Genomic DNA, 27,102 nt, shown 5'->3' with positions numbered 1-27,102 from the left:
CACTCTGTTTGCACGGCATTACCACATATACATTCATAGTGCATTCGATCTGCTCTCAGATGCGCTTGTGCTTCTGTCTATTCTCCACAGTGGTGCTTCTATGAATCAAAATGATCTATGCTTTAATAACGAGAAATAAATTATTTTTCTATACTTTAGAAAGTCTTCTCTGCTTGGAATATACGTAGTAGAAGGCCTTTGAGTTTTATTCAAGTACAAAAATAAAATTGCAGTAGACTTTTAAAAATAAGCACACTGTAGAACAAATAAACTTAAATAAAATATAGAAGAGATGAAAATATGCAAATCCAGAAGAAGCATCGATGTGAACACACTTAGCTTAATAAGACAAGACAGCACATCATATCTTACCTATGCAGCTTAGTTTTTTGAGTATAAACCAAGCAGCTGCCCAGAATATATTTAGTGTAGAGTATATACCTGTCACAGTATGGAATAACCCGAAAAGAAGTAAGATAAAGCAGAAAATAGAAATAGCAAACACAGAAAATAGCAGTATGCACGAGAATGTACTTATAGAATAGATCATTAAAAGATACTATTTTGATATTTTTGTGTCTGTGGTAAAATTCGTCTTTAAGAAAATCTATGGAAAATAGTCTGTACAGGTGATCACAAAACTTTATTTTAAAGAAATTTTAAACTGACAGCATGAGAGTTTGGGCATGGGTGATATCAATGGTGGCAGTGCACAAAATATGTGCAAATATGGAGATGCCTGCCATAGAAAAAGTTCTAAACAGCAGATTTGGAGAAAACAGCATGATAATGGTCCATCCAGAGGGGCCGCTCAGTCCATTAAATGCGTACATATCACGCAAATGCAACTTTATGTACAACAAGAGGTTCTTTTCTCCAGAAATAGAGACAAACTATGAATTATCCATGGAAAAGGACCCAGAGATGAATAGACCCAAATATATCAGAACCAGAAGATTTAATAAGGATAAAGTGCATGTGAACGCAGGTATAAAAAATAAAAAGTTGACTGCAGCCCAGGAGTACCACGCAGTTCTTCTAAAGCTGTTTCCCTCACCAATAGGGGACTTGACCATACACACAAGCATAAACAACTCATTTATCACATTCCTCAGCGATCAAAAAGTCAGCCAGCATGCGCACAAGATCCTTGCAGCTCTTCTCCTGATGACTGAAGGAATAGATGTCCCGCTGTCTCTGTCTGGCACAAAGGGAAATAAGAAGCTAACCCTGAAAAGTGCAAAAAACAGTACAGTCCACTTCTGCCTTGACATGCACGTGCCTCGCATGGTAGCCATAGAGAAGGATAAAATAGAGAAGACAGAGGTGTACCAGAGCGAAGCTGTGTTTATTATTGAGTACTTCAAAAAAAACAAGCCAGAACTGCCCTTACCAGAAGGCGATGCACCCGTTGTGTATGATGACTTTAAAAAAGGAGAGTTTTTAAACAGCCCAAAATGGCTGCTGCAGTCCTACGTATTTGAGTACATAAGTGGCCATGAAGATGCACTTTCTTTTGCAAATACCGTGCACGACATGCTATTTGAGTTTATGAGCAGCGAAGCATATGGGGATACAGAGCACAGCAGCATTAAAAAAATATTCTACGAGTATTTTGCACTGCATAGTGAAGTCTCACAGAGGTTTGACTACTTAAGCATTATTAAAAAAGTGCAGAGCACTGATCTAAAGTATAAAGTATTTCCATTTGCAGGAGATACATATGTGCCTTCCTACCAAAGCACCCCTGTGTACGACCGAGAGAAAGGTAGTTTTACCATGCAGCAATTCAGTAACTGCGTAGAAGCGAGCGCATTTGGGCTTCTCTGCTGTCTGGCATACGACCCAGATACAAAAAAGTACAGCACAGAGCATATGCCTGGTGCGACTAAGAATTTAGTAAACTTTTTCAAAAAGTATGAAAGCACGCATGAGCCAATTAACCAGATTGTTTATAAGGAATGGAGCAAAGTAGTGTCTGGTTTGGAGGGCGAGCAGATTAAGTATATGCGTGAGAATAAAAACGAGCTTGCATCTGGCATACTTAATGTATTGTGCCTGGTCGCAACTATAACGGGCGTGTACGAAACAGAAAAACACAGACTTCAGGAGTTTATAGAAGCAGTCAATAACAAGGTCTGCAAAAAAGGCATATACGCTGAGATTCAGGAATATGCAGAATATCTGTTCAGGTCGCTATCCGTGCGAGTGGGAGAAGAAGAGGATTCTCCTATGCACAATAGTGTTTGGTCATGCTTAGCCACAGGTCCTCCAAATTCAAAAAACAGAAGTATAGAGGTAGAGCTGAAAAACATCAAAGTGGGTTCCTGCTTAGAGGGAAAGAAAGACCTATTTGGAAATATTTTTATAACGTATAAAAAAGATGAATTAAGAGGGGGCATGGTCATGGCGTGCCTGCCTAAGCACATGGGACTAGTGCCCATTCCAAGCATAGACAGCAATTTAACATATTTTTCAAACAAATTAACCAGACTCTTGTGGAAGGTTACTCTCAATAGAAAAACCACATTTACATCCTGTCTGGTAAGATACTATATAGAACAAACAAAAAGAAAATGCCTGTATGAACACCAGAAATTAAAGGAAATTCAGAAGATTATAGTGCAGATAGAGCCACTCAGCTTCATTGGAATAGAAAGGCTTCTTCTTCTTGATATATACCAGACAATTGAGAACAAGAAGAGTCTAGTATTCTATATAGCTATGCACACAATGGGCAAGAAGTTAAACTCAGATGACCTGGAAATTCGGCTCATATCCAATATATTGGCGAGTGTGCCGCTTGATGACCAGCAGACCTTAAGTAGCTTTATGTCCTGTTTTATAACATCCGGGGTACAGACTAATCTTGTCCTAAAACTATTCCCAGAAAAAAAGATGCCTGTAGTATATAACTACGATCCACAAAAACTGTCAGACGCATTTGTGTATTGCATAAAGCACATGAATTCTCCAAATGCTCTTGTGCAGCTCATAAGAAAAACCATGGATCTTGGGAAAATGAGCCTGAGCTGCTGCTTCCCACAGATTCTAAAGAATGACCTTTCCTTAAAGAAAAAAATTCAGCTGCTTTCCTGCCTAACAGAGAATGGAAGGACTATCCAGCACTTAGTCACTATTGCAGAGATTTTAAAGGACTTGGATAAAAAGGGTAGATCTATAGGGCACATGGATCTAAAGGCTAATGATGCATGGGCACTTTGGATTAGCATAGCATGCCAAAAGGAAAGACTGCGAGGCATTATACCAAAATGCTTTGATGCAATGGTATACACAGAGGGAACTATTGTGACCTCTTATCTTATAGAGGTAGGCAGAAGTTATAGAAAATTCAATCAGAAGGTACTTTCTGTCATGGATTCAATGAAAAGTGATCTGTGCAGAACACATGAAGATAAGATAAAGTATGAGCTGCTTATGGATATATATAGATCAAGACAGAACAACTATGCTTGCAAGATAGTTAGAACCCGGGTTATACCATAGTACAGTGAAGAATAGCCACTTATACGCAACCAAATCTAAGTGGCTGTCATTTAAGGAAAGGGCTATGCTTAAGTAGAAATTGGTATTTGCACTGTATGGGAATTCCAGTATTTGAGATGAAGTGCTTCTAACAAATAAAAAGTCACTATAAAAGTTATTTGAAAGTCAAATAATAGCGTGTTGTATGCTCATTTATATCCATCCAGCATCAAATATTATTTAATCACCAATCACTTAGTATAGAATTTGGGTTAACCATGCAGTATATAAAATAGTAAGAGTTTTGTGGGTTTTGTATGAGAGAACATGGATATTTTCGTATTTGCTTTCCTCGATCAATAAAGTCTTATAGGTTCCTCTCTAATAGGATATAACCCGATATAACCTGAATGCTTTTCATTAAAAAAATAGCAAGAAAGAGCAGACCAAAGCAGCTACTTATACTAAAAGTATTCGGGTTATATACGATATACAGTTGAGTGAAAATAACTCTATTACGTTCTAAATCACATAAATATAACAGTGCAACATGACTATGAAAATATTCAGAATCAGTTTTAGATATGCATGCTGTATACTAACGCATTTACTGCGCAGGTTATTTAAAACTTTTTTTTAAAATTTACCCTGAATGGAAACTATCCAAAAATCAGAAGATATTTTAGGTGCGAATGAAAATATCATTAGAAAGCATACCTACAGCAATATAGAAGACGAAGAGGAAGAGCCTCTTATAAGCTACACAAGTGAAACCTCAAATAGCAATGGATCCCAGTATGATTTTAGTATTGTGCTGAAAATTGATAAAGCAAAATTGAACGAAGACTGGAAGGATATGTTTGCCCGTGTGATTAACCGAGTAACCCTAGACAACTACAGCAACTATGCAATTATAGGAGATATGTACTCACTATTTGCGCAAAATATTATTGTAAATGTCGTAGGAATAAACCCAGATTTTGAGTGCGTAGAGCTAATATCATCAATTGCATCCCTTCTCGTGGAGGACGTGCTAGAAAACCATATAGATAGTGGTGTTGATCTGGCGAAAGTTGCAAAAGGTCTCTCAATAGATTATCTGAACAGGAAAAACGAAACAATGCAAGTGCTGAGTAAGGCACTCAAGAATTTTGCAAAGAGTGGTTTCTTAGTTGCTGTGAATAAAAAGCTAAATGCATGGTACAAAAACGTACAGACACTCTCAGATATCTCTGTAACTGATTATCTAAGATACACACAGATGTGGATGGTGCACAAAAGACTTGCATCGATCTATCTATCTACACAGCTTGAGAATGATCTGAATCACTTTGCTGATATGTTTAAGAACACTCCAGGAACTTCTACTGGCAAATGTGTCTTCGAAGGCGCAAGAGAAATAGACCTATTCCAGCCCTATAATAGATACTTGTATAACATAGACAAGGCGTTGATTCTTGCACATAAGTACAAAAATAAACTCGTAAAGTACCAGAAGACGCAAACTATAGACTCAAGCACGCAGATTCCAAAAAGAGACCAGGAAATGATACTTGCACTGCATAACAATTGGAGGACTGTCTATAGTATCTTTATAGACACAGACACATTGATTGACTGTGATGGAAAGTACATCAACTATCCATACCTTACATCATGCGGCGATGAAAAGTGCATATTTGTAGACCCGAAACAGAACAGCTACTTAAACTTCATAAAAATAGATCAGATTTCCTATTACTGCAGGCAAATTAAAGAAAGTCTGCCAGGCGCCTCTAGATATATTATGCACAGAGTAAAGTCTCTAGAAAACCGCATTAAAAGATATCTGAAAAATCCAAATGAAACAAGTAGCTTATACAATAGAGACCTAGATATTCTGCAGTCCCGCCAAAATACCCCGAATATTCGGTATACTGAGGATGACTCAGATGTACCACTTATCTTTAAAGTTTCTGCTGTAGTAGTTGTTCTTATGCTAGGATCTTTAGCGTATGCAGGGCACTATCTTTTTTACAAACTGTGAATTCGGTAGAAAAAGGTAGTTTTTGCACAAAGCACAAATCTAACGATGGGAGATTTGAAAAGGGCTGCCTTGGTGCTATTTATGCACACAGACTGCAGTTAAGCAAGATTTTCCTGCTGAATGCTATAATAAACTACATATAGATTATACAATTTCTCTAGGCATGCTCTACACCAACATTGAAGAAATAGTTTTTGAATGAAAGGCATATTTATTCAATAATATACTGTCATGGAGGACACCTATAAGACTCTACTGATCAAATAGAACAAATCCAAAAATATTCATGTTCTCTCATACAGAGGCCACAGTACTTCTGGTCTCTTCAACTGCTGAGAGGATAAACATCGAATTGGTGCAAACAGATCCCTTTTAAATCAATATAACCCGAACTCAAATGAAGTAAACTCTTTCCATGATTTAGGCAGTTAAAATGTCATTTAAAAGCGTATAACAAATGACTATCTACATATATTAGGCTGTTCTACTATATTATCCCACAGAGTGTTTTATTTTACGGTATCTTCTTGGGCATGCAGCTGAGTTTGTGGTGCGAGGGAAGATGAATTTAGTTATGTTATTTTTAAGAACAATGCATACTGCATGCATGGATATAGAGACAAAAACAGTCAAAAAGTATGCAGTCATTCGATCTATTACCGATTCGTGCAGTGTCATGCAAATAAAAAAGAAAGTTCTTCTAAGAACCCAGACTCAAGCAAATTTTATTCAGCACATATTCATAAAGAGACATTTTACAGCAAAGGCACCTTCAGACATGAATTTCTCATAGGAAGCAAATAAAAGGCAAGAAATTAAGCAAAAGTGCAGTATTCTGGTTCATTCGGGTTATATCGGGTTATATTCAGGTTATTTCTATACCAAATATCTCATAACCACAGTCTAATTATATGGTATTTTATTATACTTCAATGATATGCAGGCTATTTTTGTTGTCTGCAGTAAATACGGGCGCATTTCAAAGAATATTTTTATTTATGGATGCAGAGACTGTAAGGCAGAAGAGTACCCTGCTTTATATTCCAAATATAATTGGGTATGTCCGAGTAGTGCTGTTATTTATATCACTATTTTTCAGCAAGAATATATTTGTTATACTTTATAGTATATCGTATCTCCTAGATTCTCTGGATGGGTATGCAGCGCGCAGGTTCAAACAAGAATCAAAATTAGGATATATTCTTGACATGGCAACAGATAGGGCGTCATCTGCTGTTCTGATTCTAAGAGTAGTTGATGCATACCCAAAGATGTTCATTATTCTGGGTGCCTTTCTTATGATGGATGTTTTGTCGCACTTCTTCTGTGTTGTGTGCACGTGCAGTAGCAAGGTGTCACACAAAGTGCATGCAAGCACTAGTATAGCGAGTAGGATACTTTCCTTCTACTATGCAAGGCCCGTGTTATTCACTGTTTGTTTAGGCAGTGAGCTATTTCTCTTAAATATTCTATGCTTTAAGAGTGTATTATTGGGGGTTTTATGCGGGGTTATTTTTGCATTCAAGTATATTACAAATGTACTTCAGCTCTATATTGCAATAATCAGTCTAAGCCAGGAATAGAAGAACTTATAAAAATACAGAATAAAGCACCGTGTGCATAGAAATAATATGGGCACTGTGTGCATAGAAATAATATTGATGCATTTTCCTGAATGTGCATCTACTGGTTGACTGGTCTGTTATGCTTGTATCTAACCTGTGTGTCTCTTCTCTTTAATATATATGAATAATGAGTTTGGTCATTCTAAGGGAACAAGTGGCTTATGCAGAAATAAAGAGACCATCAAGAAATGCACTAGTAGATTTAGTGTGTAATACACCTCAAATACACTTATTTATATAGAGAACAAATAGTAATAACTGTGTGAAGAATAACTGCCTCTAGAATATTTCTATTTCGGATATGCATCTAGAGAAGATTTAAGTTAGTGCTTATAAATATTTGCAGTGTATGCTTAAACCATAGTACAAATATGCACTACTCAGTAAATTTAGCATACTTACTGGCATAGTATAGGACAGCTGCACTACTGTGAATATTCACTCTATTTGCTGAAATTCTACTCTTCCAAACAAAAATCTCTGACAATGTTTCTCCTGTTTGTAGGCATAGGCTTGGGCCAGTGCAGCAGATCGTGCAGTGTTTTGCGTCTTATCTGCCGAATGGTGTTTCGGGTTATGTGTGAAACAGTGTATATATACTTTTAGTGCTAACGGCAGGGCCAGAGTAAATGAAAAGAGGAATTATAACTATTGTTCTGGTGGTGGGTGTGTGCTTATTTGTGCTATGGCCTGTGATTGTAAGCATGTGCAGCGGCAGTAGCAGCAACAGCAGTAAACTTAAAGAGAGTGGTAAAACGGGAAAGAAAATGCTAAGAGTGAGGCACGGCCGTCCGTTTGTCGGATGCATACCCATAAAAGATGGAAAGATATTCCTAATCAATGGAAGAACAAATAAAAAGCTTATATTCCCAAAGGGTGGAATTGAGAGGGGTGAAGAGGGGTACTACTCAGCAGGAAAAGAGGCCTTGGAGGAGGCAGGTCTCATAGGAAACATTGACAAGGCTCCCTTTGCTATGATTCATGGAATATACTGGTATGTTCTAGAGGTGACAAAGGTTCTTCCTGAGTGGAACGAAAAGCATGAAAGACTTCGAATTGAAATGGATCCAGAGAACGTCCTTTACCACTCTGAGGTGCGAGCAGTCACAAAGAATGTGGTCAAAGAGCTAATCTTACAGGAGAACCGAACAAAGAATCCGCGTATAAAAAACTCAAGTTTTGTCAGCAATGCAGGAGAAGAGAAGAGTAAGCCAAGTAAGCATAAAGCAAGTGAATAAAACTAAATGCAGTCAATAAATGCACTATAAAATAGTACTTAGATATTTTAAGTTTCTAGAGAAGGTAGCTGCAAGAGAACAATGTGCCCATTAGAAGATATTTTATGGAGGCAGTTAAGTTAGTTAAGTTGGTTAAGTAGTACTAGTAGCAGAGTTTATTTATGCAATGTAGCTACTATATTTTCTAGAGATTAAATTGTCTCTATGCAGGCCTGTACACTAATGCAGGGAGAGAGTATAACAGTGATGAACTTTCGGGTTATATACGTTGTATTGATCAATGTACTAATGAAGGAAGAGAGTATAAAGGTGATGAAAATTGTAAATATACGCTGTATTAATCAATGTACTCTAGCATATTAAGAGAATATCATATTAACTGCCACTTCATGAATTCCAGAATATTAAGAAAATAGCATATATAACTGCCATTTTATGCACCCCAGAATATTAAGAAAATATCTTATATAACTGTCGTTTCATGCACCCCAGAATATTAAGAAGACATTTTATATAACTGTCATCTCATGAATTCCATATAAAGATAAAGTATCTGCTCTGAAGATAAAAGAGCCCTAAGGTGTATACATGCAGCCAGATCCAGCAATACGCACGATACATGAATATAGCCGAATAACAGATATAACTCGAATATGCGTAGACTGAATTATGCAAATGCAAGGCAGACGCACATGCAAAAATATCCAGGAACAGTAAGAAATTGATGATTTATTCATAACCTATTCCTCCTTCTTTGCCTTCATCTCTTTCTCGGGAATTGCATCAACCTTCTCTGCGGTCTTTGGGGTTTTTCGTTTCTCGTATGCCCCAATGATGTAGTTCCTGGAGAAGGGCCTGAGCATAGATCTGCTGGTTATGTACTCAATGTATGGGGGGAAGAAGATGAAGTTCTTCACTGGGTTAAGAATAAGCATAAACAGAGGCTGCGTGCTCTTCATAAACAGATGAATTGCCAAATGAATTGCTGCATTCGACAGAACCCGAGAGATATGCGAGTTAATTACTTTCAGATCATAGTCATGAACAGTCATTTCTATTTCCATCTCTTCATCCTGCTCATTTTGTGCTTGACCTTCCTTCTCCTCGCTAACTGTCTTTGGAACCACAATGTAGTCGTCTGTTGCGAATCTTATCTTTGTCTTCACATTGTGCAGCTCTATTCTACTTTTAATTCTGTATGATACTGCCATGTCAATGATAATAGAAATAACAAACGCAATTCTAAAGTATACAATATACTGTGTGAAGATGTCATTCATCTTGCCTTTGAATCCGTATGACAAAAGGACTGGAAGCAGCAAAAAGAATCCCTCTGCGGTCTTATAACTAACTTGCATTAATGAGAGAAAAAAAATAAATATTTATAGACAGAAATATTCCAATGCACCCGCATACCCCAAGCAAAGCCACTTTCCCAGTGCAAAGTGCCCTCCGTGCGCCCATACTGTAAATAGACCCCTTAATGCCCCAGTGCACCGGTCCTTTAATAATCATAATAATACACGGAATACCGTGCGCATTAAGCAGAAAATAAACTGGCATTTGCACCAGGCAGCCATAAGGCCATTAAAGTAGAATAAACAGGTAAATAAATCAGTTTATTTAGGCAGTGGTTGCTTTTCCAGCTATCTCCTGAAGATAAGCATGGCCTGTCTGGGTGAGTTTTCTTCCTCCTTTGGGCATAGTTGAAACGAGCTTAACGTTCTCTAGAGACTGGAGAATTCTTCTAACAAGACTCTTTGATCCGGATACTGTGTGGGATGGCTTGTGTCCGTTGTTCTTCGCTCCTCCATATACTCTTGCGAACCACATAACTCCAAATCCATACTTGCTCTTCTCTGGGTTGGTGAGCTCTTCCATGTAGAGCTTTCTCAAGAGAGATGCAGCTCTGACGTGGTACCAATCCTCACTTACTGGTGCCTGCTCTCTTCCGTGGCCAGTCTTAATGTGATCTGCTTCTGCTGGTCTTTCTATTTTCTTTTCCTCCTTGAGGGATTTTGAAAGAACATTTATGAACTGTTCTGGGCATATTTCTTCAACTTTCATCTGGGGCAGAAAAATTAAAAAAATTTAACAGTCAAGAGGGCACAGAAAATATAAAAAAACAAGCACGAAATTAAATCCAGCAGTAATAGGTGCATTCTTGGGTTTGCACTCTCTGATAGAACTCTTCAAAATGCATCAATTTTTTGTTATACCAGAAATCACTTACACCACTGCACTCTCCATATCCACACACTGCAAGCTACTCCTGGGATATATTTAAGCTATTTTGTATGTAATTCACAGCAGAAGTATCTGTAGTATAAAATAGAGATAGAATTCAGTGTACTTTTATGCATAAATGAAAAAGTCTTAAGGATTCTTGTGTATTTAATTCTTACATTCTGCAGCAGTGAACCATACAGCAGTGCACTGCAATAATATAGTAGATGGGTATATCTTGGTGTGCAGCTACTGTACGGTTTGAGTTTGGAGGCATTCTGGTGTGTATGTTTTTAATATTCGCAGGATTATGTGGCTGCTGTGGGAGAGTTCTCTTGGGCTAGCCCTTTTTTCTTCTTGTGCATATTTGCATGATTATTGTAGAGGCCATTAGAAGCCCTATAGCAATATACTCAGAAGTAAGGGAAATATCACTTGTCCGAATGTCTGTATTGTAGTTCAGCAGAATTGGTGGAATTGCCATTCCAAGCTCCAAAAACTCAGAAAGAGGCAGAAATATAAGCAAGGAGCTGAAAAACCCAAACAGACAGATAAATATGTAATTTTCAATGTTCTTGTGCATGAACTTGTACAGAGCCAGGACAAGCACAATCAGGCAGACAATCAAAAGCAGCAATCTATCCAGACGGATTGGCATTACATCAGCACTCTTCACAAGACATGTGCTTATGAGTAGTACGCTCCCCATGGCTACCACACGAAACCACAGACTCACAACCCAGCACGCAAGAACAGAAAGAGCTAAACATATAGTGGCTGAAAGGACTAGCTGTCCTGTCTGTGTTTGAATATATTCCAAGAGCATTTCTGGCACAAATCCAGAAATAAACCTATTTAGTAGAAAGTTGTACGCAGGCATCGATATATTCACGTGCACGGCTCTGAAGAGATAGTACCACACAAGGGAAAATGCATGTATATTCTTGTACTGTATGCCGTATATGGCCATATTGCAACCAACAATAAACATAGCAGTCAGGGCCCATGGGATATACGCCTTGTCTATGATCTCAAATATCTTCTCTTCAGGTTTGATTGAAACTGCCGTTTTTATTTTTTCTGGTACTCCCCCATGGAAAATATAGTTTACTATTTTTGTCAATACCTCAATCAGCTCCTGCTTCTTCTCTTCGTAGGTGTATTTCTTTGCATCCGGGTTATTTGGATTATTTGGAGTATTTTCTGCTTTGAAAGGTCTCTTTTCATTTAGCTTGTCACCTAGTAGGTTCTTATTCGTGCCAGTTTTTCCTGAGCTAAGACCAGCCATATACACTTTGTTATATATATCGTCTATTCCATGGTATTTGCTTAATTCAGCTCTCTTTTTAATGTCTCCTGAGCGATAATAAGCACTTTGTGCATTTTTCCCCCATATACCAACTATAAGCGTAAGGAACACTCTTGCAAGTACCATGTGTAAATATTTTCAGTGCATTTTATTTCTGTGCAGGTGTTTGATCGTGCATTAGGAGATTGACAGGACAAAAAGAGAAGAAAACCCAGGCAGAAGAAAATGAAATAGAAAAGAACAAGAAAAGTGTATCTTAAGTATTTATGTAGTTTTATGCAGATAAAGATATCCTTCCTGAATATCAGAGGAATAAGACAGTGCACTAGACACCCATTCAAATTTGCATATTTATACGCATAGAAAGACAGGATTAAATATCTTTCATACTATGGATCTATGTATATGCGTATTTACAAGAGGTAGCATAGATATTTCCACAGTCCCAGTGTGCATTGAGTATTTAATCATGGCACATAACATACACAAAAACAAGATTATTTATAATCAAGTGCTTTGTAAATGATAAATGCACAAGCATCTAAGGATATCTTGTGACAAAGCGATCTGTTAATACAAAGAACATCTGCTCTGATCTAAGGCACACAATCCAAGATATGCAGAAATCACAAAACCAAAGTACTCTCTGCAAACCACCCTTCTAGACAGTAGACTGTACACCCTCGAATATCTAAAATTCAAAGTCTTTAAGTACTTTCATCATGTAAGACACATATATTCCAGCAAAGTCCGCCCTTCAGGCTAGTTTCTCTCAGACAGCGCAAATACTCCAGGAAGAACATCCCCTTGGAGAGCAGCCAAGGCAGCCCCTCCACCAGTCAGTATAAGATCAAATGCATCTGCATGTCCAGAGATATTAATGTACCCGCATGTATCTCCCCCACCAGCACAAAGCATTGACTTTGTCTCTGCCTTCTGAAGCTGCTGCTTTCTCTGCATAATGGCATTCAACGCAGTGTCTGTCCCGTGTGCATATTCTTTTATTTCTGCCTGCCCAAGTGTCCCATTCCAAAAAAGAGACGCACTCTGCGAGATAAGGCTTGTAAGCATATCCTCAGTCATTGGGCCTATGTCCTTTATTTTGGAGGCAGAACCAGCAGCCTCTTTATACGAAACAACTGAAAGATTTTCCAAGACGTAGTCAACCGGATAGAACAAAGAGACCTGCTCGAATATAACACACCCAATTAGATCCTCAACATCTGGTGAGGGATTGTGCTCCAGCAGAGGCACTGATAGAAGCCCACCCAGGAAGATATTTGAGGTGATTTTTGCTAGGTTTTTTACCATTTTAATCTTATCCTGCAGTTTGCACCCTCCAATAATTAGAAGGTCAATTGGCTTCTGCTCCTGTGTTTGGAAATTCTTCGGGTCTTTTCCCACCCGCAGGAATTTCTCCTTATCTCTGCGGGATAGGCTTGTAATGGGGGAGTGTTCCTGTGTGGGACGGGCCTTTCCAAGTATAAGGCTCACTCCCTGCATCTCTGAGTCCAGAAGAAGACCCGCTATTTTCTCTAATTTAATTTGCGTCACTGAGTAGTCATCTCTGTGCAAGACAGCAAATGCATCATTTACCATGAGGTCACAGTTCTTCTCTATAAAAGCATCGAATAGCTCCTTGCTTTCTGAATCCGTTGGATCCTTTTCAACTGCCAGAGTGCGCAGATTCTGCACCATAACCCATTTCTTCTGTGTTTTTCTATTTGCCATGTACTCAAACTCAAACTGAATGGGCATCTCTGCTCTGTCAAGGCACGCATTCAGTGCCTCCAGCACAGGCATCATTGTGGTATCAGTTGGATTATGTGGGTCTGCATCAAGCCCAGGCCGCCCTAAGTGAGAGGCAATCACTATGCTTTGTACATTTTTTCGTAGTAAATACTCAATTGTCCCCAGGCTTTTTTGTATTTTTGCCTTGTCACTCACTAAACCATCCTGTATGGGTACATTGTAGTCCACACGTAAAAAAACTCTCTTTCCCTCTATGTCTACATCACCAAGGGTTTTCTTCCCTGAATAAACCTCGTGTGTCCATGCTTTCATATGTAAATAAATTAAAGGTCTATTTATTAGTTCTACTTTTCTGCACATATACTTCGAACACCCAAGGATGCAGACTCGTGGCTGTCATCGGATGTTCTTCTGTAGAACGGGTTGAATTGGCAGCTGTCATAATGCTTCTGGGCCGCAACATATTCTGGCTTGAACAAAAACAGTGCAGATAACTCCTCTATATTGTCACTGTCACTTGCTTTTGCTCCGCTGGAGAAAGTATCCTTCTCCACAGGCCGTCTTTCTTCTATAATCTTCTCAATTTTCGTCTTCAGCACAAACATCTGGTCCCTGGCAAATGAATCTTCGTCCCTCCCTTTTTCATGGAGGTATAGGCACCCTTCGTTACTGCACTTGATCTTCCGCAGGAAAAACGAGCAGTACTTTGTCGTTCCAAACGTACACCGAACTGTCTTTTCCCCTAGCATAAAGCCATCCATTTCTCGAATGGCCTCAACTGCATACTCCTCCTTGAGGTATGTTATGTACGCACTGTACACTCCCTCTGTTTGTTTTTCTGGCTTGGTTTCCTTTCTTCGGCTTAGAACTATTTTAACTATCTCTCCAAATCCCCCAAAGAGGCTCTTGGAGCGAAGCAAGTCCTCGCGTGCAAACTCAATAGGAATGCCCACTACGTATACTAGGTTTCGCTGAAGGACCCGCACGTTTAGAAGGTCTTCTCCGTCTGTATATTTCTTCTCAATTGTCTCTCCATTCATTGTTATATGTTACCGTTCTGTAAAAATAAATGAATTTTAGCTATTTGTTTTTTTGTTTTTACATGTCTAGCAAGGAAAGGTACAACTATTTTTGCACGTTCACACCAGAGGGAAAGATACTTCCAATTGAAGGAGTCATCCGGTCGACAGAACACGGCAGTTCCTGTGTGGCTCTCCATAATAAGAACATGGCAGTGATCATTGCACAGCGAACAGGAAAAAATGACAAGCTACTGAACGGGCAGACAAAGATCAAGCAAATAGACACCAACCTTGTCTACGTCTATGCAGGCGTGACAAATGACGGAATGAAATTCCAGCATGTCCTAAGAGACGAGATCCAGCTTGCCAACTACAAGTACGGCACACCCCTCCCAATTATGCATCTTATTGAGTCGCAGCAGTTCAACAATGCGCTTGAAATTATGCGGTACGGAAGGCGTGCTTCTGGTATCTCAGTTATTCTCGCAGGAATTGATAAGGGGAAAATATCTGTGATTGAGATGGGCCCCACAGGCGAGGCAATTCCTTGCTTTGGCTCGTGCATTGGGTCAAGAGCGCAGTCTGCCAGAACCATTTTAGAGTCGTACGACGGTGAGATACTGGATCTTTCAAATGAGGACCTCCAGGCCCTTGCGCTTTCTGCGTTCAAGAATGCCGTAAATGATCCAGAGGTGATCTCCAATGGACAGTTTGATGTATGCACAGTCTCACTCACAGAAGGCGTTAAACTTATCCCCGGATCGGAGATAGAGGCAGGCTCAATGTAATAAATATTGCCATAATTAACTCTTTAGCCTTTCAAGTGCACCCAAACTGGGTCATAAATATTTCTGTTTAATTTGTGCTTTGCTACTGAAATATTTTCACTGCATGAAACTTTCTTCTGCACGTCTCCAAGTGCACATCACTTTTCCTGATTATATCTGATTATATCTGGCATATTGTCCATTTCAAATGAATATATGCTGCAGGGACTCTCTATAATCTGTATTTGTGTGCACAAGAAAAAGAGTTTTAGCTTAAAATTCCATAGATGCTCAGTAAGTGAATGTCCAGCAGTCAAAAACACAGAAGTGTTGTGGCTTCTGTATGGTAGAACATGAATTTTTTGGATTGGTTCTATTTGATCAGTAGAGTCTTATAGGTTCCTCTCTAATAGGATATTATTGAATAAATATGCTTTTCATTAAGAAAAATCAGAAAATGAATATACAAAGATTCAAAGGGTATGCAAAATGGAAGGAATTAATCTTAGCCCAATTATATTTAAATCATTAAATATAAAGGGATTGAAACCTCTATTCTTAGGAATTAACGTATCCATAAACTGAAAGTTCTAAATAGTACTTATGTACAGAAAATTCACCTAAGAAGACTATTTAATAAAATTAAAATTTAACAGATACTAAAGCTTAACAATGGCTCCTATCAAGAGATAACCACATGATTTTATAGAATGGAATAGGCACATGCCCATTTATATTTGTGGTAAAAATCTCATATCATTACCCTGAGGCCACAAGAGTCCACCAATGATAATTTCACTTTCCAAAAGATTTTCCATATATCAGAACCCTGCCCTACTAATTGTGAGAAAATATTAAAACAAGCAGAATATGTCAACAGTAAGAAATACATTCAATAAAAATACAAAAGGTCACAGTCACCAACCGAAAAAATATGATAATAAAACTCACTTGACAACCACCCCTATTAGAGTCTAAAATACTAGTGTCTTCTGACTGAAATGTTAATTCTTTTGGGCATGTCAATATTAATGCCATCTGGCTGTAAATAAACCCATTCCAGTGCACAGTAGAATGCTAATTGCTTCTATCAAAAATACACGTATTCTGAAAATCAGTTATTTAGCAGAAGATTAAAGTGCAGAAGACTAAAGTGCTGCTGTTGAGTTTTGTGCAAAAATAATATATTTATACGATTTATATGATTTATCTATTCTATTATTCTTAAGTCTCTTCTTAATTACCTTAAATGCACTGTGCACTACAGTAATACTATATTCTGCTGTATGAAAGCGAAAGGTTTTGAGTGCGCTATTTCATTCTACTTGAGCAGTCACCTGCTGATTAAAAGCCAGCTGCCTAGCAGACTTCCAATTCTTTACATATCATGCATACACGTCTTCTCTTTGACCTTTTCAAATGAACACCTGCACAATCTTACTTCCACTCGGGCTGTGCCCACTTTGTATCTGCAAGTGACTGCATTCACAGTAAACCCAGTAGATTTACATGGCTACCAATTCTCTGCAGCTGCATAAAATACCCCAAATTCAACCTTCTGTTCTATTTGTTAGATCTTTATTAGTGCCTGCCAGCTGCGCCTGCTGGTTTACCCTGAGTGCATGCAACTTTCTAATTTGCATTCTGCTCGGGTGATGATATAACACTTTGGCTCTCTCCAAAGAGGACTATTTTTATGTGCTCTTCTATCTCATATACAGAAAGGTCTTTGCAGAAGGAAATAAGCGACTCCTTATATAGCTGGCACAGTTTGTTAATCACTGCGTTCTCCCACATAACAAATTTATTCTTATCCTTTTCCTCCTTTATTGATATTATATCAGCATACGCACTAGTCACATTGGCCATTGCAGCAGCTCTCTCCACACTTACCTCCGCATGCTTCAGCAGATTCTGCGCCTCTGTGTACAGAAAAGAGCCCTCCTCGTTCTCCTCAAACACATAGTTGCATATCTGCGCAATTGCACAGCGGAGCTCCTTGGGTGACTTTATGTGGGGCAGCCTGCTTGCCAGAACTGAAAGATTCTTTTCCTCTGGGTACTCCCAAAAGGCATTGAACAGATCAGCACTTCGAATCTCATCGAATAGTTTTCTAATATTCATGCAAAAAAACAAATCGAAAAATGCTTTATTCAATTATTTTTCACCACTTGCCAGTAAAACCAGTCCTTCCATAACCTCCTCCTCGTCCGAAGAATTCTTTTTGTTTCGGTCAGTGCTTGCATTTTGTATATCCTGCAGCGGAATATTCCAATTTTGCAAAGAAGGAGCTCCTTTGCTATAATACATCTGTTTTGTTTTCAGCAGCTCATTGTACGCAGACTGCGCTAGCGCATTAAGAAGATTCCCGCTGTCAGGCTGCGGAATAAACATTGAGGTTGTCCTTCTGCGCACCCATCCTTTTTTTGGTGATACCCCGTGGCTGGCGTACCCTTCCTCCTCTTTAAACTCTGCATGGGCCGCTATGAAGTCGCCAGATATACTATTGGCTCTCTTTGCCCTCAGTGCTTTCTTTTGCATACTGCTATTCCAGTGGTTTTTAATTGCGTTGTCTGTTCGTCCTGGCAAGTGCTTAGCAATGTCTGACCACTTGTTCCCATATTTCGTGTGCAGGGCCAGTATTATACTGTCCTCCTCTGCAGTAAATGGCGTCTTAATTATGTTTGGGTCAAGATGGTTGTGCCATCTCTCACGGCACTGCTTGCCTACTCTTCCTCCTAATTTTTTTGCAATGTAGGTCCACCGTTTGGGCCCAAATGCCTTGACCAGCATCCGAAGCCTGTCGTCCTCGTCACGTGTCCACGGGCCCTTCACCTGCAGTTCTTCTTTTTCTTCAGGCGCGCAGTTGTTTATCTCCTTTTCTTCATGGCTGTTGCTATGTTCATCCATATGAACGGGTTATCAACAAATAAAAAAAGCTAGAAATATAGTTATGATACAGTTAAGTGGCCCATTAAATGATCTTAAATAACTGGCTTGCATTTTTCTCTAATAGGCAGAACGAAAATAGCCCTCAACACTGATATTTCCCCCTTTCCAAATTCACTCTTGGAACCTCTCAGTGCACTGCCAATGAGTTTTCAAATTTACTCACCAATAGCAGCCGAAAATTAACTTAGACCGGCTTACACATATTAATAGAAGGTTCAAATACGATGAATTATTAGACCACAAAGATATTATAAAAGAAAGTGCTTTTTGACACTGCTAGAGTACTGTATTTTCACTTTAATTCTTTAATTTAGAAGCACAATTAAGGAATACAATAACCTCCATAAACTGCATAATTATTGCAAAGAGGCAATTCTACTAGGGGCCCCTGGAATTGACAGAACCTGCTGATACATACCCCTTTAGACTGCACTCCAGCAGACTCCTGGCAGTCATGCAGGAATATCTGGGTGTTTTCATGTGAATTTTTCATAAACCGAAAATGACAGCTGTAATAATAAAAAGCATGGGAATATGCACTGTTTATTTAAATTGCAAATATAACCAGAATATAAACCGATATAACCCGAATGGCAGAAAGTTGCAAGGTTGCAAGAGTAGTTCTTTATGTTAATTTTCAGTGTATGCCAGCAGTTGAAGAGACGAAGTTTATTGACTTTTTAAGAGAGACCATGAAGGTTCTTGCTTGTTGTGGTCAGTAGAGTGCTTAGTATCTGGCCTTATACCTGCACGAATGTGCATATCTGCAACGAAGACCGAAGTATAAGCCCTTTATCTTTTAATGAACAGTATAGCACTTGTCTAAAAAGACAAGAGGGAAGAATTTAAGAGAAGAAAAAGCAAGAATTTATAGAAGCCAGGGAAGGTCTATAAGGGAAGATTCATGGAACGAGATACAATAGTAGACAGATGCGTATATGACACATATTTAGTTAGAGAAGAAGATAGTGGAATAATAAAGAGGAGACACTATAGTATGAAAGGAATGAGAAATAGTGAAAATTCAAGAGCAAATAGAATGTAAACCCAATATAACCTGATATAACCTGAATTATTTTCAGTAGGATTTCGGATTTGTTAAGGTACAGATTTTAATTATTTTAATAAACCAGTTAATAAAAGGATTTTACATTTAATTGAATTATTGATTTTCGCAGTAATTGAATTTTTAACTAGAATAACTAAACGATATAAGATGCAGAATACACCAGACATTTACACTCTTACAATTTAAAATAGACTAAATATACCCTAAATAGCAGAATATACGTATATTTATGTATATAAATAATAACAGTCATACAGTGCTTTCACATCATCTGGCTGCAACTTCCTTCATAGAAGATAATATTACGAAACTTTATTTATTCATGCAGAACAACTCATGCTCAGAGTATATTCGTATTCTCTGAATATAACCCGAATTTAAGCTGCTTTCTACCTGCAGCAGTCTACTTTAAATCTGTACTAATCTACTGTAAGGTGATTAAGAGCATATAAATTACACAATGATTTGTAGATGCACTGTTATTTCTTGGTTCATATTTCACTTGGCCTGGACACAGTGACTGTATAGTTTGTGTGGATAAATCATCTTTGTCTGTGCTTGGTCTTTGCCAATGATAATTTGAATACTTGAACCCAAAATGCACTCTGCAGCACTGCCTTATTTGTCCTCAGTATCTGAGATCTCTTCGTCTTTGACAGCCCATGAGATATTATCGAATACATCCTGGACTATTTTTGCAAGGGACTCATCTCCTGTCAGGCCGTCTTTTGAAAGAACAACTGACTTTTCTTTGTCTCTAATTTCCAGAGTGTCCTTTTCTCTTGACAGCGTAAAGTAGTTCGAAAGAATCTGGGCTACCGTGGACAGGCAGTGCTTTGGAAAGGGAACAGGCTTAGCTGGCTCCTCAGTGCACTCTTTTTGGTCACTGTCTTCTTCCTTTTTCTTCTTATTCAGTGGAATCTGCACTGAGTTTTTTCCCAGGACAGTGTCATTAATTGCCTTGATTATGCAGTTTGCCAATACGTCAGTCCTAAATGCACTCTTCCACTGGATGGTTATTGATCCCTCTGCGTCCTCGTATATTAGCACACCATCCACTTCCATGCACCTCTTATTCTCCCACTCCTTTATCTCCGGGTGCTCATCAAAGATCCGGTCAATCTGGCTGATCAGCAGCTGGAAAGATACGCCCTGCATCTTTGCCTTCTCGACTATTTTTATCTCTGAGATGTCAAGCTTGGAGATGCTTTCCCTCTCCACAACAGAAACCTTTCCGTCCTCTGCTATGTGCATGAACCCAGAGAACTCGTCTGGCATCTCTGTCCCCAAGTACTTTACGTTGAGCTCTCCTGTGCCTTTAATATGCACCCACTCCCCATTTCTTGGCGTGTGTATTGTGATGTTCTCGCTCTTTGCCTCACTTCTGTGCACTAGTGCACTCTTCAGTCTATTCATCTCTGATGACTCTCCGTGCACAAGCACCACCTCAGATACTTTGCACCCTTCAATGAACTCTGCGTTTTGCAAAAAGTCCACGTGTGCACTGAATGAAATGTAGTCAATCGACGACCGCACAACCAGCTTGTTCCCCTTCAGCGAGGTTATCTCATCTGGCTCGCAAAGAAGGTCCTTAGCCAGGGTTCCTTCTACACAGTATCCCGGTATAATGCAGCCATTTCTTTTATCTCCGCACCACATCTCAAAAAGATCTCGAGAGAGGCCGTTCTGCAGCATACCCGGGGATGCCATCATTACGCAAGGCCCTCGGTCCTCGTATGCCTCAATGTTTTTAATGTTCTGCACGTGCTTGAAGTGGAACGGATTGCTGATCTCTGCCATGCCCTGTATTCTGTCGTTCATCATGTTCAAATATGTCTGGTACACAGCCATAAACCGTTTTGCCAGTGCAGACGCATAGAGAATGGGAATTCCCTGCAGGTCCTTCCGAGCCTCCCAGAACTCGTCCAGTATCAGAAGCAGCTCCTGCGCCCGCCCCAGGGCAAACACCGGCAGCAAGCACTTTCCTCCCCGCTTCACCACATCAGACACGCTCGTTATGAACCTGTGCTCTCTCTCTTCTTTGCTCTGGTGGCACTGCACTCCGTACGTTGACTCAGATATAAGAATATCTATGGGCATTGGCGGAATTACAGCAGCCTTCAAGTGTCTGTCCTCCTCTCTGGAGTAGTCTCCTGTGTACAGCAGAGAAATATTCTCGTTTTTAACCAAAAACATTGCTGCCCCCAGTACGTGCCCTGCGTTGTACGCTATTATTGTGATATTTTTCAGGGTTATTTCCTGCCCGTAGTCTATCGGGATAATTCTGTCGTAGCACTGGGAAAGCTCCTTCTCTGTGAACAGGTCATTCTCAGATGAAACATTTGAGACACGGACATAGTCATTCAGAAGCCACCGAAATATCGCACGTGTTGGATGGGTCATGTACACTTTTCCCTTAAATCCACTTCTCTCTGTGAAGTACGGCAAGGCCCCAGCATGGTCCAGATGGAAGTGGGTTACAAGAATTACATCTACCTCCGTTGGGTCTATGAGGTCAAAGAATGGAAGAGAGGATATTCCCGTATACGCAGGATGCACCCCGCAGTCAAACATAACAGTCACCCCTTGGAACTTAGTCACCACGCACGACCGCCCCACTTCGCTGCCTGCACCAAGTGGAAGTATTCTAGCTGCCGTCTGGCAAATAGTTGGATCCATGAAAATGAAAATAAAAAAAGATGGTCTTCTATTCATGCAGCTTCACTGACTGCACTAAGAAGTTCAAAAAGCCATCTCTTCTGGAGCTGCATGAGAACACCCACACAAACACACGGCCCTTTGCATGCAGCCTCTGTGATCTCAAGTACTTTAAGAACAGCCACTTGAAAGTGCACACTCTACGGGCACACGGAAGTTCAGAGAAGAGAACGTGCGATCAGTGCAAAAAGACACTTGCCTCAGAGGAGGGTCTTAGGCGGCACATGGACGTATGTGGCCAGGTATTTGTCTGCGAGATATGCAATACAGAGTTCTCCCGGGCTAAGTGGTTTCTTACTCATGCAAGGACGTGCACGGCTGTCCATGAACCCGTGAGAAAGTCCCTAAGGAATACTAAAGAAAATAGGAAAGAAATTAAAGATCTTTTTAGGTGCACTGTGTGTAATAAGGGATTCAAGTTGGAGAAAAACTGTAAAACACACGAACTATGTGCTCACAGTGATGCGAAATATAAGTGCCCAAAATGTGACAGAACATACCGTTACAATGGATCTCTTACTCGGCATATTCTAAAGGCACACTCGAACACCGAGATGTAAAGTTCATGTGTGCACTATTAGGATATGCATATAACCCGAATAGAAATAATACAAAGTCAAGTATACCTTGAGAGTGCAGGCTAATTTAAACTAGAGTGCTCTGAATCTAACAAAAAATAAGAATATTCCTGAGAGAGCACAGATAAAATGTATTCGGGTTTATTTCGGGTTATATCATAAAATATCCAAATAATCCTAAATTAAATTGCAAAAATCTTCTTTATTCTATATAGATATAGATATCTTACTGCAAAAACACTGAATAATTTCCATTTCACTTGGTATTTATTAATAACCCGAATTTTGGTGTGCAAGACTTCTTTGCACTCTTCTCATGAATATTACTCTTACTGTGGTAAAAACTCTCATTACTATTCTACTGCTAGAATTGTGTGAAATTAGCAAAACAAGCGAGAATTTCAACAGTAAGAAATGTTGTCTACTAGAAAACTAAAGATAGAAATTTATTTAAAATTACTAGTAGTAGTAGAATTACTAGTAGTAGAGAGACAGTGAAAACAAGAAATATATCCAACAAAAATACGAAATATTCTAGTCATTAAAGATATTCAACTAAGTGATAAAAATAAAGTTCCCTTGACAACTACACTATCTATCTTATATTACTATCTCTTGGCTGAAATATTACCTCTATTTGGGCACGTCACTTTCCTTCTGTCTCCAGGAAATGCGAAATTGCACATGCGCATATTATGGTCTAAACTGAAGTATTTACTGTTCTAATGCACATATATGAAACTGCAAGAATAGATTGTGCTTTTGACGTTTTATAAAGTTTACAAGAGCTTGTTTGTTTTCTCTTTATTTTCTGTAACCATGCACGCACTAAAGTGATTTATTTATCCTATATATTTCACTTCTATTTGTCTTATATGAAGATTAAAGAACATGTCAGAAAGGTAATTGGACGAAGCATTTTCGACAGCCGGGGAATTCCTACTGTGGAGGTGGACATTGAAGCATCTTTTGCAACTGCACGGGCCAGCTGCCCATCAGGGGCATCCACTGGCTCACAGGAGGCTCTTGAGCTTAGAGATGGAAATAACTCAAAGTGCATGGGGAAAAGTGTTCAAAAGGCCCTAATTGGGGTTGAAGAACTTGCAACTTCTCTTATATCTACACCCCTTGAGATAACCGACCAGGCTGCAATTGACAAGCACATGGTGTCCCTGGATGGAACAAAAAACAAAAGCAGAGTGGGCGCCAACTCAATACTCCCCATATCCATTTGCTTTTCAAGACTGGGTGCCAGGTGCATGAAAGTCCAGGACTGGGAATATATCCAAATGCTTGTCAACAATGACAAAATGTACCCTTGCGGTATGTGCTCTTCTGCTTCTGCACCTGCACCACCCTCTGATAAAAGCCAGAACCTTCCAGATGGAAGTGTCGTTGTGGAAAACTCGAACGCAGAAAAATCTGTAGAGAAATCTGCAGAAAAAGAAGTGGAGCAGCCGGCTGCAAATGAGTCACTGCCTTGCAAAAATGTAAAGTCACCGGAGGGGTGCAGGAATAGCGTGCAAAAGAAGAATGCAGGCCTGACAATTCCAAAGATATTTTTCAACATAATCAATGGAGGAAGACACTCAGACAACGGACTCTTTGTACAGGAAATCATGGTTTCTTTTGAGGGAAATGCCCCATACACCGTGCTGTCCTGTGCCTCTGAGTTCATCTGGGCACTAAAGGCCATTGTGAAGAAGAGGTATAAGCTGACAGGTGTTGGGGATGAAGGAGGATTTGCTCCCCCCATAAACTCTCTTGAGGAGGGTCTTGATCTGATCCAAGAGGCGTCTGCTGCCTCTGGAATAAAGCCTGTGATTGCTTTGGATGTTGCTGCCTCAGAGTTCTACCAGAACGGAAAGTACAACATAGGATGGAAAACAAAAGACAAGTTTCTGACTCAGGCTGAAATGATTGAGTACTATATCAAAATAATCAAGAAGTACAAGGTTGTGATGATTGAGGACCCATTTGATGAAAAAGACTATGAAGGCTGGGCCAAGTTTATGGAAGAAGCTGCCAAGCTGAATGTGCAAATAGTCGGTGATGACCTCATTGTGACAAACCCAGAGCTTATAAAGAAGGCAGGTGAGAAGAAGCTGTGCAATGTTGCCCTTATAAAGATGAACCAGATAGGAACAATTACAGAGACCATACAGGCTGTCAAGGAGGCAAGGCACCAGGGCATGAAGATCATGGCCAGCCACAGAAGCGGGGAGACAGAAGATATCTTCCTGTCACATCTTTCTGTTGGACTCTCTGCAGACTATCTCAAAGCAGGCTCTCTTTGCAGGTCTGAAAGAGTCTCTAAGTACAACGAGCTTGTTCGAATATTCGAAAAGAGCAAGATTGATACGTTTAGATAAGTTCTGCGTATGTGCCAGATATTTTGTTTGAAGTGCAGCGTAGACACCTTCAGTTTATTTTTCTCTGAATTTGCAGGAAAATAAAGTGTCCATATACGCTATAAATAAAATTATTTGGAATACTTTTATTTTTAAAATCTCTTGAGAGCATAAAAATGTATGTGCTCATAAACAAATAGAACTATTAGAGTAGAAGTAGCAGAAAGATAAAGTATTTTGGCCAGATCATCAAAAATAGATAAAGACTATCTATTTAGGACATTCTAATTTCTCAGCATATAATGAAGTGAATGTAGTTATTTTTTCCCTTGCACATACGCACAATATACAGTGATACTGGTAATTCTGGTTATTCATCTGACTCTGTGCTTTAATGTAAACAGAAAATCGGACAGGCCTGGAATGCGTATATAATAGAAAGATAGATATAGATATGCTGTGTGATTTATTATTAAATTCATTGCAATGCGCTATTTCTGCTTTGTCTCCACGTTTAGGCTTTCGCTCTCAGTAGATGGAGCGTCTTTGCCGATCATTCGGAAGGTCAGGAACCCAGACCCTATAAATATGGTCACAAGGCCTGCAAGGAAGTTTTTAAACTGTGAAGAAGTAAACATAGAGAAGTCTTTGAAATAAATCCCTGCAGTTGTAACGCTTAAAAGAGTCCACATAATGTGGAACACCGGAATGACAAGCAGCGCATCATACCGCTTGAGGGCTCTGTTTAGCCAGTATATCTGCCCAACCGTGCACAGAAACACCAAAGACCCAAAAAGATACGGCCCAGGCCCAAAGAACTGGTTGTTCCCGCCCATGGTTATGCTGATCAGAACACCAAAGCTCTTGGCAAAGAGCGTAGTGAAAGACGCAATGCAGGCAGACACACCAATGTATGCAAAGAGCATGCCGTATTTTAGGAGGTAGCTGTTTTTGCTGATCTTTCGGTCAAGAGCCACCCAGGGGGCGTGCGTGCCTATCTTCCAGTCACTGTTTTCCTCCACCACTATGCAGAAGATAATTAGGGCAGAAATCATGCTCACTAGGAATGAAAACCAGAGAAACGTGGTGAGAGTGAAGTAGTTCTTCAGAAGGGAAAACAGACTGTACTCCTTCTTCCCAGAGCCAGAGTTTGAGAGAACAAACGAAGAGCCAATAAGCACAAACACAATGCACAAAAAGTCGTATACCGTGAAGACCTCTTTGTTAATCATCGGGGCAAATATGCTGTTTGCAATAAGGCCAACTGCCCCAAGGGATGTCATGAGTGACTGGTTTCCAAAAACGTACGAGCTAAACCCAGATATCTTCCCCACCACATAGAGGAAGACCCCCATTCCAAACAAATTCACAGAAAGCCCCATAATAGACTCTCTTTCCACAGTGTACGACTTCTTCTGAAGGTTCAAACCAACATTAATGAAAAGGTTTCCAGTGATTGAGAGCACAGGACCAAACACCCACAGTCTGCTGATGGTGGGTACGCACACAGGGCCTATCTCCTTGTTGGAGCACGTAAACCCGGAAGTGCACCCGCTCAGGGCAATTGGCCGATTGACACTGCACGCAGAGCCAGTGGGAATGAACTGGCAGCAGAGGCCTTTGTCGCACTGGCTGCTGCAGGCCAGGGGCCCAAAGAAGGGATACGACGCGCACTCGCTGGCAGCATTGCACGCACTGCCAGGGGGCTTCAGCTGGACACACTGCCCATCCACACAGAAAAGACTGTGAGAGCCAGTTATTTTGGAAATCTGGCAGTCTGTATCCACGCGGCACTTGCCTGCCAGCACAGAGCCCGCAGGAACAAGAAAAAAGAAAAGACCAAGCACCTTAAAGTGTACACCCATATAATAACAAACAAGGCACCCAGCATGAAATACCACACAAACAAACAAACCAAGCACCCACTTAACAAATTCTAGCCTAAGACACCATAGTAGAGTGCAAATAATTTCGATCAAAAAT

At 39.8% G+C, this 27,102-nt stretch overlaps 16 protein-coding genes across 16 annotated transcripts; 7 read left to right on the top strand and 9 right to left on the bottom strand.

The window, feature by feature from the left end:
- Positions 1 to 672: 672 nt before the first annotated feature.
- On the top strand, positions 673 to 3,507 carry NESG_01065 (uncharacterized protein; the record flags this gene model as incomplete). The annotated part of the gene is made up of 1 exon (XM_053048704.1): positions 673 to 3,507. One exon carries the CDS (start codon positions 673 to 675, stop codon positions 3,505 to 3,507), a length of 2,835 nt encoding a protein of 944 aa, XP_052905464.1.
- Positions 3,508 to 4,138: 631 nt separating this feature from the next.
- Positions 4,139 to 5,512, top strand: NESG_01064 (uncharacterized protein; the record flags this gene model as incomplete). The annotated part of the gene is made up of 1 exon (XM_053048703.1): positions 4,139 to 5,512. One exon carries the CDS (start codon positions 4,139 to 4,141, stop codon positions 5,510 to 5,512), a length of 1,374 nt encoding a protein of 457 aa, XP_052905463.1.
- Positions 5,513 to 6,444: 932 nt separating this feature from the next.
- NESG_01063 (uncharacterized protein) lies at positions 6,445 to 7,095 on the top strand (the record flags this gene model as incomplete). Its single annotated transcript, XM_053048702.1, has 1 exon — positions 6,445 to 7,095. One exon carries the CDS (start codon positions 6,445 to 6,447, stop codon positions 7,093 to 7,095), a length of 651 nt encoding a protein of 216 aa, XP_052905462.1.
- Positions 7,096 to 7,766: 671 nt separating this feature from the next.
- Positions 7,767 to 8,375, top strand: NESG_01062 (uncharacterized protein; the record flags this gene model as incomplete). Its single annotated transcript, XM_053048701.1, has 1 exon — positions 7,767 to 8,375. The coding sequence occupies one exon, from the start codon at positions 7,767 to 7,769 to the stop codon at positions 8,373 to 8,375; it is 609 nt and encodes a 202-aa protein (XP_052905461.1).
- A 740-nt stretch (positions 8,376 to 9,115) lies between these two features.
- Positions 9,116 to 9,733, bottom strand: NESG_01061 (uncharacterized protein; the record flags this gene model as incomplete). Its single annotated transcript, XM_053048700.1, has 1 exon — positions 9,116 to 9,733. The coding sequence occupies one exon, from the start codon at positions 9,731 to 9,733 to the stop codon at positions 9,116 to 9,118; it is 618 nt and encodes a 205-aa protein (XP_052905460.1).
- Positions 9,734 to 9,998: 265 nt separating this feature from the next.
- On the bottom strand, positions 9,999 to 10,442 carry NESG_01060 (30S ribosomal protein S19e; the record flags this gene model as incomplete). The annotated part of the gene is made up of 1 exon (XM_053048699.1): positions 9,999 to 10,442. The coding sequence occupies one exon, from the start codon at positions 10,440 to 10,442 to the stop codon at positions 9,999 to 10,001; it is 444 nt and encodes a 147-aa protein (XP_052905459.1).
- A 499-nt stretch (positions 10,443 to 10,941) lies between these two features.
- NESG_01059 (uncharacterized protein) lies at positions 10,942 to 12,036 on the bottom strand (the record flags this gene model as incomplete). Its single annotated transcript, XM_053048698.1, has 1 exon — positions 10,942 to 12,036. The coding sequence occupies one exon, from the start codon at positions 12,034 to 12,036 to the stop codon at positions 10,942 to 10,944; it is 1,095 nt and encodes a 364-aa protein (XP_052905458.1).
- A 636-nt stretch (positions 12,037 to 12,672) lies between these two features.
- Positions 12,673 to 13,974, bottom strand: NESG_01058 (uncharacterized protein; the record flags this gene model as incomplete). The annotated part of the gene is made up of 1 exon (XM_053048697.1): positions 12,673 to 13,974. The coding sequence occupies one exon, from the start codon at positions 13,972 to 13,974 to the stop codon at positions 12,673 to 12,675; it is 1,302 nt and encodes a 433-aa protein (XP_052905457.1).
- A 32-nt stretch (positions 13,975 to 14,006) lies between these two features.
- NESG_01057 (uncharacterized protein) lies at positions 14,007 to 14,702 on the bottom strand (the record flags this gene model as incomplete). Its single annotated transcript, XM_053048696.1, has 1 exon — positions 14,007 to 14,702. The coding sequence occupies one exon, from the start codon at positions 14,700 to 14,702 to the stop codon at positions 14,007 to 14,009; it is 696 nt and encodes a 231-aa protein (XP_052905456.1).
- Positions 14,703 to 14,764: 62 nt separating this feature from the next.
- On the top strand, positions 14,765 to 15,472 carry NESG_01056 (uncharacterized protein; the record flags this gene model as incomplete). Its single annotated transcript, XM_053048695.1, has 1 exon — positions 14,765 to 15,472. The coding sequence occupies one exon, from the start codon at positions 14,765 to 14,767 to the stop codon at positions 15,470 to 15,472; it is 708 nt and encodes a 235-aa protein (XP_052905455.1).
- A 1,611-nt stretch (positions 15,473 to 17,083) lies between these two features.
- NESG_01055 (uncharacterized protein) lies at positions 17,084 to 17,575 on the bottom strand (the record flags this gene model as incomplete). Its single annotated transcript, XM_053048694.1, has 1 exon — positions 17,084 to 17,575. The coding sequence occupies one exon, from the start codon at positions 17,573 to 17,575 to the stop codon at positions 17,084 to 17,086; it is 492 nt and encodes a 163-aa protein (XP_052905454.1).
- Positions 17,576 to 17,608: 33 nt separating this feature from the next.
- Positions 17,609 to 18,361, bottom strand: NESG_01054 (uncharacterized protein; the record flags this gene model as incomplete). Its single annotated transcript, XM_053048693.1, has 1 exon — positions 17,609 to 18,361. The coding sequence occupies one exon, from the start codon at positions 18,359 to 18,361 to the stop codon at positions 17,609 to 17,611; it is 753 nt and encodes a 250-aa protein (XP_052905453.1).
- Positions 18,362 to 20,090: 1,729 nt separating this feature from the next.
- Positions 20,091 to 22,151, bottom strand: NESG_01053 (uncharacterized protein; the record flags this gene model as incomplete). Its single annotated transcript, XM_053048692.1, has 1 exon — positions 20,091 to 22,151. The coding sequence occupies one exon, from the start codon at positions 22,149 to 22,151 to the stop codon at positions 20,091 to 20,093; it is 2,061 nt and encodes a 686-aa protein (XP_052905452.1).
- A 20-nt stretch (positions 22,152 to 22,171) lies between these two features.
- Positions 22,172 to 22,750, top strand: NESG_01052 (uncharacterized protein; the record flags this gene model as incomplete). The annotated part of the gene is made up of 1 exon (XM_053048691.1): positions 22,172 to 22,750. One exon carries the CDS (start codon positions 22,172 to 22,174, stop codon positions 22,748 to 22,750), a length of 579 nt encoding a protein of 192 aa, XP_052905451.1.
- Positions 22,751 to 23,643: 893 nt separating this feature from the next.
- On the top strand, positions 23,644 to 25,140 carry NESG_01051 (uncharacterized protein; the record flags this gene model as incomplete). The annotated part of the gene is made up of 1 exon (XM_053048690.1): positions 23,644 to 25,140. The coding sequence occupies one exon, from the start codon at positions 23,644 to 23,646 to the stop codon at positions 25,138 to 25,140; it is 1,497 nt and encodes a 498-aa protein (XP_052905450.1).
- Positions 25,141 to 25,610: 470 nt separating this feature from the next.
- On the bottom strand, positions 25,611 to 26,984 carry NESG_01050 (uncharacterized protein; the record flags this gene model as incomplete). Its single annotated transcript, XM_053048689.1, has 1 exon — positions 25,611 to 26,984. The coding sequence occupies one exon, from the start codon at positions 26,982 to 26,984 to the stop codon at positions 25,611 to 25,613; it is 1,374 nt and encodes a 457-aa protein (XP_052905449.1).
- Between the last annotated feature and the right edge of the window lie 118 nt (positions 26,985 to 27,102).

Source organism: Nematocida ausubeli, assembly GCF_000738915.1.
Source record: "Nematocida ausubeli strain ERTm6 chromosome Unknown supercont2.2, whole genome shotgun sequence".
In the NCBI taxonomy this organism is placed as follows: domain Eukaryota; kingdom Fungi; phylum Microsporidia; genus Nematocida; species Nematocida ausubeli.
This window is presented reverse-complemented; position numbering and strand designations above follow the sequence as displayed.